At 28.0% G+C, this 15,299-nt stretch overlaps 1 protein-coding gene across 1 annotated transcript; it reads left to right on the top strand.

The window, feature by feature from the left end:
* Positions 1–6,838: 6,838 nt before the first annotated feature.
* Positions 6,839–10,652, top strand: LOC145949546 (putative protein phosphatase 2C 12). Its single transcript, XM_083059656.1, has 5 exons — positions 6,839–7,236; positions 7,660–7,918; positions 8,242–8,338; positions 8,831–9,002; positions 10,296–10,652. The coding sequence occupies exons 3-5, from the start codon at positions 8,312–8,314 to the stop codon at positions 10,322–10,324; spliced, it is 228 nt and encodes a 75-aa protein (XP_082915782.1). The 5' UTR covers positions 6,839–7,236; positions 7,660–7,918; positions 8,242–8,311; the 3' UTR covers positions 10,325–10,652.
* Positions 10,653–15,299: the final 4,647 nt, after the last annotated feature.

Below are 15,299 nucleotides of genomic sequence, written 5' to 3'. Positions count from 1 at the left end.
ATCATGTTTTAGACATATCCAACAGGAAAATAAGAGTCTCTCTCCCCTCTCTCCCTCCACTCTTTAAAAACTTAGGATAAATATGATTCTTAAAATTTATTTAATTTAATTTTTAATTGATCTTTTACTTTTTGTGATTAATTTTTCTGTTTAGGTTATTATAATGGAGAGATATTTCAATTATAAAAATGATAATAAAAAAACTTAAGAATAAGATAAAAGATAAATTTTTTAATTAATTATTTAATTTTACATTAGGAGAATGATTGATATTATTTATTTATATTTTATATTGTTGAGACAATTTCTTTAGCGATAAATTTTGTATTCAATTTCTTTTATATGCACAAACCTTTCGGGCCAACGACAATCATAATACTATGAATGAAATTACTAGTCTTTCTATCTTGTAGTTTAAGAGATGTCCGTGGCATGAACAGAAAAAAAAAAAGTCTATATATCATTTATTATTAATTAATTTTATGATTTAAAAGAATGTTATTCATGCATTAAATAAACGGTATAATGTATTTAATAACTAGATTAAAAAATTATTTTAAAAATTATAAAAAAATGTCTCCCCTTATTAAATGGTATTTTGGAGACATACAAAGCTTTTTTTCTCATTATTTTTTAAATAAATAATTTATTGTAACTAAGTATTTTTTTTATCATCAATATTATTATGATGACAATACTAGGATTTAAACTTAATCTCTCACCACTATATTCATCTTAGTGGTTCGCAAGTAAGTATTTTAAATACAATTTACATATGTTATAAGTTTTAAATATTATTTTTATAAGAAAGGATCCACTTAAAAGTAATTATTGGTAAAGTTACTTCACTTAATAATCTATGATATACATTGACAGTGATCTATATGTTAAATCAAAACTAATCTATATATAAGTTTTTGAAAAGTTTGAAAATCATATAATACCTTGTTATATAAATTTAAATTTATGCATAATATATTTTATTAATATATTAATTTAAATTAGTGTAACAAAATATCAAATAGTTTTAAATTTTGTGAAAATTTATATACTTTATCCATTTATTAAGATTTTTTAATTTGAGGGTTGAATCCTTGAAATTCAATATACATTGATAAAGTTACTTCAAGAAAAATATAATTACTTCACTCAATAATTTATATATGATATATATTAAATTTAAACAATATAACTGTTAAATTAAATTTTTTATTAAATATATTAAATCTAATTTTTTTTGCAATATTTAAAAATTATTTAATACCTTATTACATAAATTCAAATTAAGATATAATATATTTTTATAAATATATGTTTTATTCTTTGTTACATTAATTAAGTTAACATATATTATATTTTTATAAATATACATTAACTTAAATTTATATAGCTAAGTACTAAATAGTTTTTAAACTCTTGAAGTATACAATATTTTAAGTAATGTAATAATATTAAGTTATTAGAATATGAAAAAAAAATTAAATAAAACTTTTTAAATTAAAAACTATCGATGGAAACCATTTCTTTTTGCTGCATTTTTCATTGTATTTTTTTGTAATTTATAATTAATTTGATTAGTTATGACAAATTATGATAAAAAAAAATATTATTCTCATTTCTTTCTCTTCATTTCTATTATTGTTAAAATTTTAAGAATATAAATGTTAATCTTTCCAAATTGTATACTATCTTTATTATTCTATTTATTTTTTCAAAAGTTTAAGAAAATGAAAATAAAATATGTAATAATTAAACAGGTCTTTACACCTTACAATTAAACACTAAAGCAATAGAAAACATAATTCTAACTAATTAGGATTAGCATATAAGCAATTCATGGACATACATGTAATAATATATATGTGTAATAAAATAATCAACTAAAAAATCATAAATGTTCCTCAATGGAACTATAATATAATTCTTATACAAATATAATTATATATATACACACACAATATATCCAAATTGAAAATAGAAATCTTGGTTGTTGGTCAAATAATAACTATAAAACAGCTACGTAACTCAAGCAACATCACCATCCTCCAGAATGACTCCTAAAAACTTGCTCATTTGTCAGCCTAATCATGTCTTACTCTCATAATAGATATGATCATAGTAGTCCAATTACAAGGAAAATGTAAGGTAAGCTTACAAAGGACAACACAACAAATACAGAAGTAAAGTACAATTATACTATCAACATCAACATATAAACATTTCTAGAATCAACACCCCAATTCTAATTAACAACTTTCAACAAGTCAACACAACATATAAATCATACAATAAAACACATCAATGTTTTCAACTTAAACAACATAACAACATCTCAACTTACAACACAACCATATAACTTATCGACATATCAACTTAACATATGAATAACATAACACATCAATTTTATGTGTCGTCATACATTCAACTAAGATATCTACAACATAGGTGAACATTCTAAGTAATTTGACCTTATTAAACCAACTTTACAACATGATCTTTTTCGGTTTGTTTGATCAACAACAAATTAGGATAAAAATCCAAACATAAAATGTTTTTATCAAATTTTGCTACTTAAACTAAGAAAATACAATATTTTTGTTAAGGTTAGGACAACATGAGTGTGAGTCTACTATAACCTTAGCATGCATAACTAAACCTATTATAGAATTCGTTCATCGACTACCCTCCAAATAATGCGCCCCTTCCAATACTCAGGGATTTTGACCTTCAACTTTGTACATTACTCGATTGGTCACTTCCTACAATGTATAAATCGAACGTGCCCTTGTACAATTCTACATTTGGTAACTTTTAAAGTAGTATAGATCGACTTGGCTCGCATACTATGTCAACTAAGAACCTAGATGAGACTCAACACTTTAATTCAAGAGTCAACTATACTTAAGAAAAGTTTTTCAACTATTAGGCTTGTAGAACACAACAACACCATGTCCAATATTCATCTTTTAAAACAACATCTCTCTTCCAATCCCAAGTTAACTAACATAGTACAACTTCATGCATTAAGCATTCACAACACAGCCACTATAAACCTTACACTTCATACAACTTTACTACAATTCAACTCTCATCAACTTACAACTTTAAGCAACTTAAGTAACAATATACATCATCCTAAATCAATGTATAAGGAATTATAGTCATATAACAACATAACACATATGAGTAATCCAACTTATTACACACATGTTCAACACTTAGTTAAATAAATAACACACTTTCATTTGGCAACTCACACCCAATGTCATTCTCCTAGCGCATGATGTCATTGAGGCAAAGATTCCTTGTGTCAATCATGTCTAGTGTGGCTAAACCCACTCTCGACCTCATTTAATTAGAGGACCTATACTTGACTCACGTCCAACACCATTCAACTCGCACCCAATGTTATCTAGGCAAAGAGCTACTACCTTGATCGTATTTGGCAGACTCAAAACGAGGTTTAGTGTCACCAAGTTAGGGAGCCCTCAAGGCAACCATGCCCAAAACCGCCAACCTACATCCGACATGACTAAGTTAGAGAGTTATCCTCTAACTCACTTCTAGCGCTACCACTCTTGCACTTGATACATCAATGAGATAGAGAACATTTGACTTGCATCACGTCCGATGCCATAAAGTTTTTCCCAATGTGACGGTGAATTTTGCACTTGGCATATTCACTTTTTTCCTCAATCTACCTAAAACTAAAAAATTACCAACATGTAATGCCAAAAATCACATATACACATCAATCAACTCAATTCCAACCAAAAGAACAATATGAAACCAACATATGACTAAAAAATATCACCAATTTCTCTTCATCATGTTCAAGAAACACTAAAACCAACAATATAAGGGTTCAACTTCACAATAATCAACACAACCACAATTTTAGGGAATTCAAGCAATATACAACTCAAAAAATTCATTAAGAATTCAAGTTGTAGCTTCCGTTACCTTCAAATCATTTAGAATAGAGGGAGAAGAAAATGAAGTCTCTTTGCTAACTCCATATGATATTAGCACCACCACTTGATTCTCAACTTTTTGAATGTTGAATCTTACAACTAAGCTTTAGGAAAGATCTTAGTACTCTCTTGATGACTCAAGAGAAGAAGAAAGAAATCCTAACTCTATAGTCTTTCGATTTAACTTTTCTCTAATTTTATGAAGATCTTATATATATTATTCTAAATTGGGTCAACTTAACGAAAATTCCTAAACAACAAAACTCATAAATTTTTTTAAACCTTCATAATTTCACATTTAAACAACTAATTACAATGATATTAATTTAATAAAATCTATAATTACTAACAAAATTAACGATATTAAAAAAAATAAAAATATTCTTTACCTAATTATGAGATGTTAAAAATAATTTTTTTGTTAGAATTAATAGATCTTTTCGGCCTTTTCTGATTGGACACCGACGGTCCGATCGGATTTTTGAATAAGATAATAATTTATTGAATTAAAGTAGGCATCCCACAATCGCACCCGCGACAATACTTAAAAAGTAATATATTCATTGAATTAAAGAATTTAACTTGATAATTATAAAATTAATGATTGTAGGGGATAGTGCAAAACGGTTTCTACAATCATATTAAAGCGAGAATTATTTTATAAGATTTGAAATTTTTTGTATACTTATCGATCATGATTCATGGGTTAGTGATAAAATTAATAATTTTGTTATAATTATTGAAAAGTCAATTTTGATGAGAAGTGTAATGGGTCTATTGAAAGAAGCGGTGGAGCAGCTATACGTCATATCTCAATAAAAGCATCATGTCTCGGTAAAAGGGCCAGAAAGGGTGAGGCTTAGCCTTTATCAAACGCTAACACTACCATACTTAGAAATCTCTGTACTTTGTCACTGATTTTATAGGGCCCAATAATATAAAATAAAAAATTAAAAAAAAAACAATTTTACATCTTTTATGTTATTCTCTATCCTATTTCATAACAAGTGCTGTCATAATTTTTTAAAATAAATTAAAAATTAATGAATAGCTGAATTAAAATAATAATTTTATAAAATTATAATCTTTCTTGCCAGTAAATATGCAACACAACAACAATTTAAAAAGTATTATTAGGAATATCAATAAAAAAATAATAATTAATACTACATTATAAAATTAAGATATCATTTATTTTATAACTTATTTTTTTCTTCTAGAATATACTACTGGTGGATGGATAATAAATACATCCCATGTTTTTTTTTAATTATTAGTTTTTTTTTAAGAGTTGAATTTTATTTATTTATTTATTTATTATTTTTAAAGTTTAAAACAACATTATTTTTACTACATCCTTACTTTTTATCTAAATTTTAATTAATTTAAACATTAATTAATATATATTTATTATATAATAAAAATAGTATAATAGATATATCATATTTAGGAGTGTAAATGGGTACAAATAACTCACTAATCCAAATTGATCTAATAAATTTGGATTAAATTTTTAAATTTTTAGGTTAAACTTAATCCAACTTGATCAAGAGTTAGTACTATACAGATCAGATAACAAATTTTGTATTTTCTAATTTATGATCAAACTTGACCTTTTAACTCGTGATCCAAATTGACTCAATCATATAATAATAATAATAACAATAATAATAATAATAATAATAATAATAATAATAAGTTAATGCGATCACTTATTTAAGACAATACTTTCTGACACTCTTATTGAGTAACAAATATTATTTTTTTAGATTAATAATATTATAGTAATATAACATACTATTTTTTTTGTATTAATATTAATTATTTGGATTGATAATAATTTAACAAATCAAACAAATTTATTTTTAAAATTTAGTTCAAATAATTATTTATTTTTATCGACCAATAACATTACATTTTAATAATATATCAAATAATATACATTCATTAAATATTTAAATTTTTATAAAAAAATAAATTTAATTATATTAATTTAATTGACCCAATTCCAGTTAACTTATTCATAATCACGAATTAAACTTCAAAAAAAATAATAAATTCAACCTAATTTAACATATTAAATTTTAATCAAATCAAATAATAAATTCATTAAAACACAATCTAATCTAACTCACTTATTAATAAAATTATGATATCTCTCATAAGAATCGATCACACCTTAAAGTTATAGATGATCTTAAAGTTGTAGATAATATTCATTACTCAAATACATCTTCCTCATATCCATATTATCCCTTACAAGAACTATTGGCATAAAGAATACAAGTGCAATGTTTGGTAATGCTTATCATTGTCGTTAGACCAATAAAACATTATTAATATGATAACTGAATGGTAATAATTATATAAGGTCTTCGCATAATCATTAGTGTCATTGAATATACCACACCTATGAAGGGAGTTATTGGCCTATAAGAGAGAAGAGAATGCAATGTGTTAATTAACTTGAAGGACTTATATCAATACACATTTCTTCTGCAGGTAAAATATAAAATTTTAAAGTTATTTTATGAAATATAAGAAGGATTAATATTGTATTTATTAATTTGTGTATAATAATAACTTTGAAAACTATTAAAATGAAATGAATGTAGTATTAAAAGGTATTATAATAATTTCTTATAATTTATCTTTGAACAGTACCATTCCAAAGATTTGTATATAATCAATTACTCTTTTCAAGTTTTGTTCCAAATTTGTATTCGTTTGCTTTTTTTTTTTCCAAAACAATTGAGATTTGAATATATTAATTATATCTTTATTTAATACACAATTTTTACATAAACTATTCACCTATTTTACATATTGTATTTATTAATTCGTGGCCTTTAAAATTGAATACTAGTATTAATTAGTAGGGGGTTTTTTCTGGCGATTTCAAAAAACCGCCACAAAATATTATATTTCTGGCAGTGTTTTAACCGCCACAAAAGAATGATAGCCAAAAATACTTGCCAACTGCTAAAATATAATATATTTTCGGCGATTTAAAACCGCCAATCTTTAAATAATTAAAATATTTTTTTCCTTATTTTTAAGGGAATAAAAATCAAATGAAATGGTTCCATTTGCACTTTTATTCTCGGTTCTCTTTCTTTTTTTCTCTCTATCAACGAAAACAACAATGGAATATTTGCAGGACGCTGGGATACGCGTTTCTCGATCACACACCGCAATCCAATTCAGCGTGTCTCCGCATTTTCGCTCGTGAACCTGATTCTCCATTTTTCTTCTCCGCGCTGTAAATTTTTCCTCTCTCTGCTGCATTATTCACCGTTTCTAATCTCAACCATATCGCACTTTCGCCAATTTCTTTATCTCTCATTGCTGTCTTTCTCGCGCTTCAATCCTTTATTGCGTTTGTCTTTATCTGATCGATCAACGACGTTCCGATTTTTTTATTTTTGCTTTATTTTATTTTGTTTATTTCCATTCATGGCAAGTGCTTTTGTCGATGTAATTTCGTCGTTTTGTGTGCATTTCGATCTTTGCTGTTGCCGTGTAGATTTTGTTGCTAATTTGCATGAAAATGCTGGATTACTTGCAGAGAATATGGAAAGCACTCAAAGTAGTGTTTGATTTTGATTTATTTGCTTATTAATTAATGTGTTTTTTTTTTCCTTTTTCATTAATTAATGCATGTTTGTTTTGCTTCCTTGTTTAGGATTGGATTTAATTGCACGTAATGGAGGTTTAAAGCCGCGCAGAACTCGGTGTTGTTGGTGTTTTGGTGGTAGTGGTAGTGGTATTTGGAATTTGAGGATTGAGTGGGGGCTTGGAAAATGGCTGCCAAGAGTGAACACCACCAAACTGTTCCCCTTTTGTACTGTTATGTACTCAAAATTGGACCAGGATGTAAAAAGACAACTATCTGGATACTCAATTAACAGATATGTAGTCCATATCTTTTCTTAAAGAAACTGGTAATCTAAATCTAAATGTCTGTACAAAACTTCTAATACTAAATAAATATACATATTCTGCATGTTATAAATAAATTATGCTTATGACATTTTTCAAAATAACCCGATTCTGTTAACAGGGTTCATGCTAGTATGTTTTCCTTCTAAATCTACTAATAGAGTTTGTTTGGATACTGGTTTTTAAAGGATTTTGAGAACTTTTCTACTTGAAAATGCTCTTTATTTTTAGTAGAAAAACTCTCAAAAGTTCTTCTAAGCTTGTATCTCAACACACTCATAGTCTTATTGATTGCGTTGTACAATAAAGCACTTATTATTTTCAGGTAGCAAAGGTCCAAAGCCTGACCTTTTACTGGTTTATGGACCTGTGAGGAGCCATCTTGGTTTTCCTGCATGGAGAGTTCCTTACACAGAGATCATGTAAGTTCTTTCTACGAAAGTACTATTATTTATGATTAGATTAGCGCAGTAATCAAATGTTTGTTTATTGACATGAAGTGAAGCTATGCTTGTTTATAGAAGCTAAAAGCAGTAGCTTTGTTAATGGTCTTCCTGTTCTGTATTAGGTTTTCAACTTGGAAGAGCCTTGTTGGAAGAGCCTGTTACTTAGAATCCAATGTGTTGGTTTTATATTTGATGTTCTTAACTTCATGGCTGAGTTAGACTGGAAAAAGTTTATCAAGTTATATATTACTGACTTTATTGCTCTGTTCATGTGAACAAACTAATATATTGTCAAGGTGTTTTTGCCACAATTTTGGTTTTATTATGGTTTTGTTCTTATGCACCCATTTTAATTGGAGCAGAGGAAGGACTATAGCCATTTATGCACTGAATGCTTATTGCTCAATGCACTATTTTTCATTTCTTTTTTTTTTCCTGGTTGCAATTTCTGATTCAGAAGTTTTACAGCTATTTGATGGACACAATAGATCTGCTACTGCTATTTATGCCAAGGAGAATCTTCTAAATAATGTTTTAAGTGCAATTCCTTCAAATCTGAACAGAGATGAGTGGATAGCAGCATTGCCCAGGGCTTTGGTTGCTGGCTTTGTAAAAACTGATAAAGATTTTCAAGAGAAAGGTACTGATAGTTCATTCCTTGCAAAGTTTGATATGTTCTCTGTTAATTATTTGTTTATGAGAGAATTCATGTACATCACTTAAATCTTCATGTTAATATCACCAAAACTATTTGGACATTTTTCTAAGTTTTGTTGTCATCTATCACTCAAAGACTTCTCAAATCTGGGTATAATTTTAAGATTTCTAACCTTTATTAAAAGGTTTCCTATTGGGTTTGTCTGAAAAACAAAGTTATCATAATCTTGCCTCGTGTCATATTTATTCTGATTTTTAAAGATCTTGATTGTAAATGTTCATTGATGAGAAAATACATAGTGGGAAGGCCATTTTTATAATCATCACGTGTGCAACGCTCTTTGAGAGTGCATATAGGCATTGGTTAACTTAGTTGTGTGTGTTTTGCCTGTTGTAATCTCTGGACATGAATCTTCTTCCAGGCATCAACTCCAACTACCTTTAACAGTTTGACATTGCTTTAGCTTGAGTATCCAAATTTGTTAAGATAATCAAATTACCATACAGAAGTTAATTCTTTCTTAAAATATCCCTTGTGAATTGTGATAGGTTTGCTAAGCAATTTGTGCAGTTTCATACTTCATTGATTAACGCTAGTTAAGTTTGTAGGTTCATTTCTAAAAAATATTTATGTCAATACGTGATTTGCCCTTTTTGGAATTTTAATGAATTTTGCTTGGTTTCAGCCTGAGATTCTAGAAATGAGCATACCGGATTCATTTGGGGGGTGGGGGTTTATTGGCTATGCCAGTGAAAATTATTAGTACTAATTTTTCTCAAGCTTGACCAATAAGATTGTCTAATGTGTAATGCATGGTGACTCTTATTTTTTTTTTTCATCCATTGACATGATCCATGCAATGTCAAAGGTGAACTAAAGACTATTATTTGTTTATTTATATGGGCCATATATTTGGCTTAAGATTTATATTACAAATTGCATCGCATAATACAGCTGGCTACCTCTTGATTTATATCACTTAAATTCTGTTGAAATCGAAAATTTTGAAAGTTGAGAAGGATCCATATGCACTATATGAATTTTGAACAGGACTTTGAAATCCCAATTTTATTAGCATTATTACATGTCAGTGGAGGTTTTTGCTTAATATCCAAACTCCAAATTAAGCTAAGTAACAAGTTTTTGATTAAATATTGCTTCTCTTTTGCTCAAATTCCAGAAGCAAAGTCATTGGACTTCATAACAATATTTCAAGTAATTGTGCTTTCCTTTTGGTTATATTTTTTTTATTTTCTGTCATGATTTCATCCATAGGAGTTGGAAAGGTTATCACACAAATTTGATGAGAATGTTCTGGATGCAACGAAGAAGTTTGAAAAGCTAATCACGGATAAGAAGGAAATTGAAGGATTACCTGCTACTGCTCTTAGGTTGGCTACACAAAGTGCACTTGTGCTTATGCTTATATTTTGATATTGTTGCTTAGGTATAAAATAGGATCATGTATTTGAAGATAAATTTATAGAAACTGATCCAATGAACTGAGACAAACCCAAATTGCCTAAAAGGTGCCAGAGAGTTCATTCCAAAGGAAATAGAACTGAGCAATTAAAAAAAGCAATTTTGTGGAGGTTTAAAACCGTCAAAAATGTTAAATTAAGAAAAATTTATATGAATTTTGTGGCGGTTTTAAACTGTCAGAAACTGTAAAATAGTACCGTTAAAATGCATTTTATGGCGGTTTTCTATTGCATTTTGTGGCGATTTCGGACCGCTACAAAGTAATTGACTTTTCTAATATACGCCACAAACCGTTTGTGGCGACTGTGGATCCGGCGATTATTAATGACGCTGGTAATGCCATTTGTGGCGGTTTTTAACCGCCATAAACTGTCAAAATAACCGCCACAAATCACACATTTTTTTTGTAGTAACTACATGATGAAGCTGGTTTATAACATTCAAATTTAATTTATTCGGATATAAGGTGAAAAAAATATATTTTAGAAAATAAAGTACAATAATAATTATTAACTAAAAATTAATTATTAAAATTATAAATAATTTTAAATTTTATTTTATAAAAATTTGATTTAATCACACATCTTAATCGTTGATATTATAAACTATTGTGTGAGAACAATTTATCCTTTAAAATACTTTATTACTTTAGAATAGTGAAATCCAATTTATTCATATTTGAATCTTTCTTTTTTCTTATATTGCTTGTTAGTTCTTCTTTGTATCTATGTATGCATTTTTGGAAACCCAAGAGCTCCATAGATATCGTCATTTTCCAAATCAGCAAGTGATGGTGAACATTAAATTCACAAAATATCATAGACAGTAGCCACTAGCCAGGTTGTGCAACAATAACATTATCAGTTGATACATAGACCAGTTTGAAATAATAAAACAATATAGTAACTGTCAGCCATCAATCTCCATCATTTCATTTCATTTCCTTATTGTTCGATGGCAGAAAATTTAAGATTCATCGCGCATCCACCTATAATGCATGTAAGGCATTTATGCTAAGATCGAATTCGAAACTACCACGTTTTATTTATTTATTTGAAAAGAAATTAAAACTACTGTTTAATTTAATGAAAAACGAAGACTTCTTTTTAAAATCTTATCTATGTATTAGCTGCTGATTGTTGACAAACAATTTTTTTAAGGATAAAATATTATTCATGTTCTTAAAAGTGTATGTGACTCACACTTTTGTTCATGAAAGAATAATTTTTTTTATAAAAAAAAGTCCTTAAAATTTAAAACATTACTCATTTTAATCCAAAAAATTCACAAAAAAAATGTAACTTAAATAATACTAAATTATTACTTTTAGAGTGTTAATTAAATAGAATAATTAAAACTTAAAAAAAAATAAAATTTCTTTACTTTTAGGAATTAAATTGACAGCAACATATATTTTCAGGACTCAAAAAGTATTTTATTCATTTTTTTTTAAATAGGAGAGACACATTAATTATTATAAGTACAATCAATAAATTCAAACAAGTTATAGATCAATATGCACTAATTAGAAGGAAAAAAAAATATTTATCTTGATCTTAAACCATTCTTGAATACTGATAAAAAAAAATGTCTTGTTTAAAAATAAAATTTATATAAACTATTTAGTTTATATTAAAAATATAAAATTGATCTAATACTTTTTAAAATGATTAAAAAAATAGCATATTTAATCTTTCTTAACCTATGTACACATGTGTGAGCTAGTATGACAATATGAGATAGACATTTCCTTAAATTAAAAAAATACGTCTTGTTGGAGTGTAGATACTCTCCAATAGTAAAACTTTTGAGCAAGAGAAATACGCAAAGATGTTGAAAGGTTAATTTTTTCAACAGTTATCCTTACTTTTACTTTCTGTATATCTCTCTCCTACCCAAATTTTTTAGCACAAGAGATGATACTCACTCGTCCTGTTCAGGCACCAAAAATCTAAAAACTAAACCAAGTTCAGACTTTAGAGATCCATGCACCATGCATGCATGCATGCTTGAACTTATATTTGGTGTGATTTACATACTTAATTTTTATATTATTTTTTTTATCTATTTCTTTCGTCCCTTTTTATTTTTTCACCATTTCCATTTTACTAAACAAAACATTAGAAGAAAAAAAAACAGAAATATTGACAATATATTCTTTCTAACACATTTTTATTAATTAAAATCAATAAGAAAATTACAAAATCATAAGAATAACTTATTAAATAAAAAGTGAGATTCAAAAAATCTCATACTTTTCAATAAATTTCACCTGATAAATATTGTATTAAAAACTGTATCGTTAATTTTTCTGTAGTTTTTTTTAGTTTTTTTTTTTTGCAACGTAGATAATTGTTGTCAATATAATTATTCTATGAAAAATATTAACCAGATACTTTCAATTATACTCCATTAAACATATCATTGTTATTGATTAAAATATACTAAAAACTAAAAAGTTATAAACAAAACTTAATCTTACTACTTTATTTTATCTCAAAATTTTAGTCTTTTGAGATCAATGTACATGAATTAGCAAATATTTAATAGGTTTAAATATATACTACATGATCTCAAACTTTTTAATTACATGATTTTGGTAGAATATGAAACTATATTTATATATAGTCTTTACTATTCTATATAATTCTTTTTTAACTACTTATTTGTTCATTAGAAAATTAAGTGAATATCTTAGATGGTAGTACAGTAGCAATAAATATGAGTTAAGTTGAACTATATAACAACCCACTATAATTCCTACATTATACGACACAATAACCATCTTAAAATCATATATTGAAATAAGTACGACATGCATACATTAGTCATGCATATGTTAATATAAATATATACAACTAAGTTATTAGCCGAACAACGATAACTATCTATACAAAAATTCACCTCCAATAGGTAGTCAACAAAACATTCAGCTCCAAACGCCACTATGTGGCCTCCATTACGGCACTCCAGTCTTATTCCTATCCTGCTCTCATACCACGTATGATCATCGTAGTCCAAACCACATGAAAACATGCAAGGATAAGTTGAGAAAAAGAAACAACATATATATATATATATATATACAACATTGAAACATCACATTATCATCTCATCTTTGACAACACAGTAACAAAGCATCATAGTATACAACACAATTTAACATAATCCAATTCTGATTCATCACAACACACAATTCAACACAATATATAAACAATACAATCAATTCAACACAACAACTATATGCGTTGTCACACATTTTAACTTGCAGATCTCTTACAACACAGGATGAACCGTTTAAGTGGCTTGATCCTATCGAACCAACAACACAGAGTGATCTTTTACGCTTACTAAATCAATAGCAAATTGGATATAAATCCACAACACAATAACTCTATTTCTCAGATGTTGCCACTTAAACAATGAAATATAGTATTAATGCCATGATAAAATAGTTTGATACAGGTCTACCACAACATTAACTAGCTTAATTAAGCCTTCTATGGGATTAGCCCATCGGCTATCCTCCAAATACTACAACATTTTGATACTCGATTAGGAACTAAGTTCATGACTTCATACTCTACTTGATTAGTCACTTGTAATTAGTATAGCTCGACCTAACCCTTATACTTGGTCGCTTCATACACGTGTGCCTCGACCTTGCTCACATACGATATCAACAAAGTCTTAGAGGAGAAACAACACAATACCCACTTCAAGGGTTAACTTCCCAAGAAGGGTTTTTTTTTTTAACAAATTGGACTCTTGGAGCATCATAACACAATATCCACACAATGGGATTTGTAACTTTAAAAAATATCCCCTCTAGTCTTAAGTGGTCAACACAAATCAACATCACATATCAACAACACAACAACTCAGTATAATTTTTAATACAATAACTTAATCAACACACAAAATTTTAACTCATATCCCCCATCATCACAACTCATATACAACACTATGATCAATATGCCTCTCAAAAACACATCAATATTGTTCATATAAAATCCTAACACAGCTACACAACTTCACATCATGTCAACTTACACAACATAAGCATCATATATCTTTAAAACACTTACATCTAAAGAAAACAACAACATAAATCAACGTAAACAACTAAAACAACTTTCAACTTAACCAAATCACTTATTATGAAATGACAACCTTCACATAAAATAGCGTATAGAGAGTTTTACTACTCCTATCATGCTCATATCTCATATGAAAGACAAGAAGATTTTTCACAACTTTCATGAAGAACTCAGGTTCTAATTCTCTCATCTATCATATTAAAAATTGTAAAAATCGCAACAGTTTACCTAATTGCTAACAGCTTAGCCTTTACTCACTAAAAAGGTCATAACTGGAGTTCTAAACCAACTTTTTTAGGTGAATCCAATGTTATTGGAAAACTAATATCTAAGACTGTTAAGTCTCAATTTTACCTCTTTTTGGATGAGACTTATTAAACAAATTCCACTCATCCTCTGAACCATTGCAATATAATTGTTCTCTTTTTGATTCATTTTGTGTGCAGATATAACTAACCCAAATTCAGCTAACAATACCTTAATACACCTCATTTTTTGTGCAGGTATTGAGCTAGTGAATTGAGGATGGAAGACCTTAGGATTGGAAATCTAAGGAGCTAAGGAGCAGAGCAGAGTGGTTGCGCCGGGCGCAATATGAACCGCGCCGGGCTTGAGAAGAGCAAAACATTCAATCTCTACAAGTTACACATGCGTCAGGCGCGAAACTACCCGCGCCAGGCGCGAAACTACCCGCGCC

Source organism: Cajanus cajan, chromosome 7 (genome assembly GCF_000230855.2).
Source record: "Cajanus cajan strain Asha chromosome 7, NIPB_CcT2T_4, whole genome shotgun sequence".
Classification (NCBI taxonomy): Eukaryota; Viridiplantae; Streptophyta; class Magnoliopsida; order Fabales; family Fabaceae; genus Cajanus; species Cajanus cajan.
This window is presented reverse-complemented; position numbering and strand designations above follow the sequence as displayed.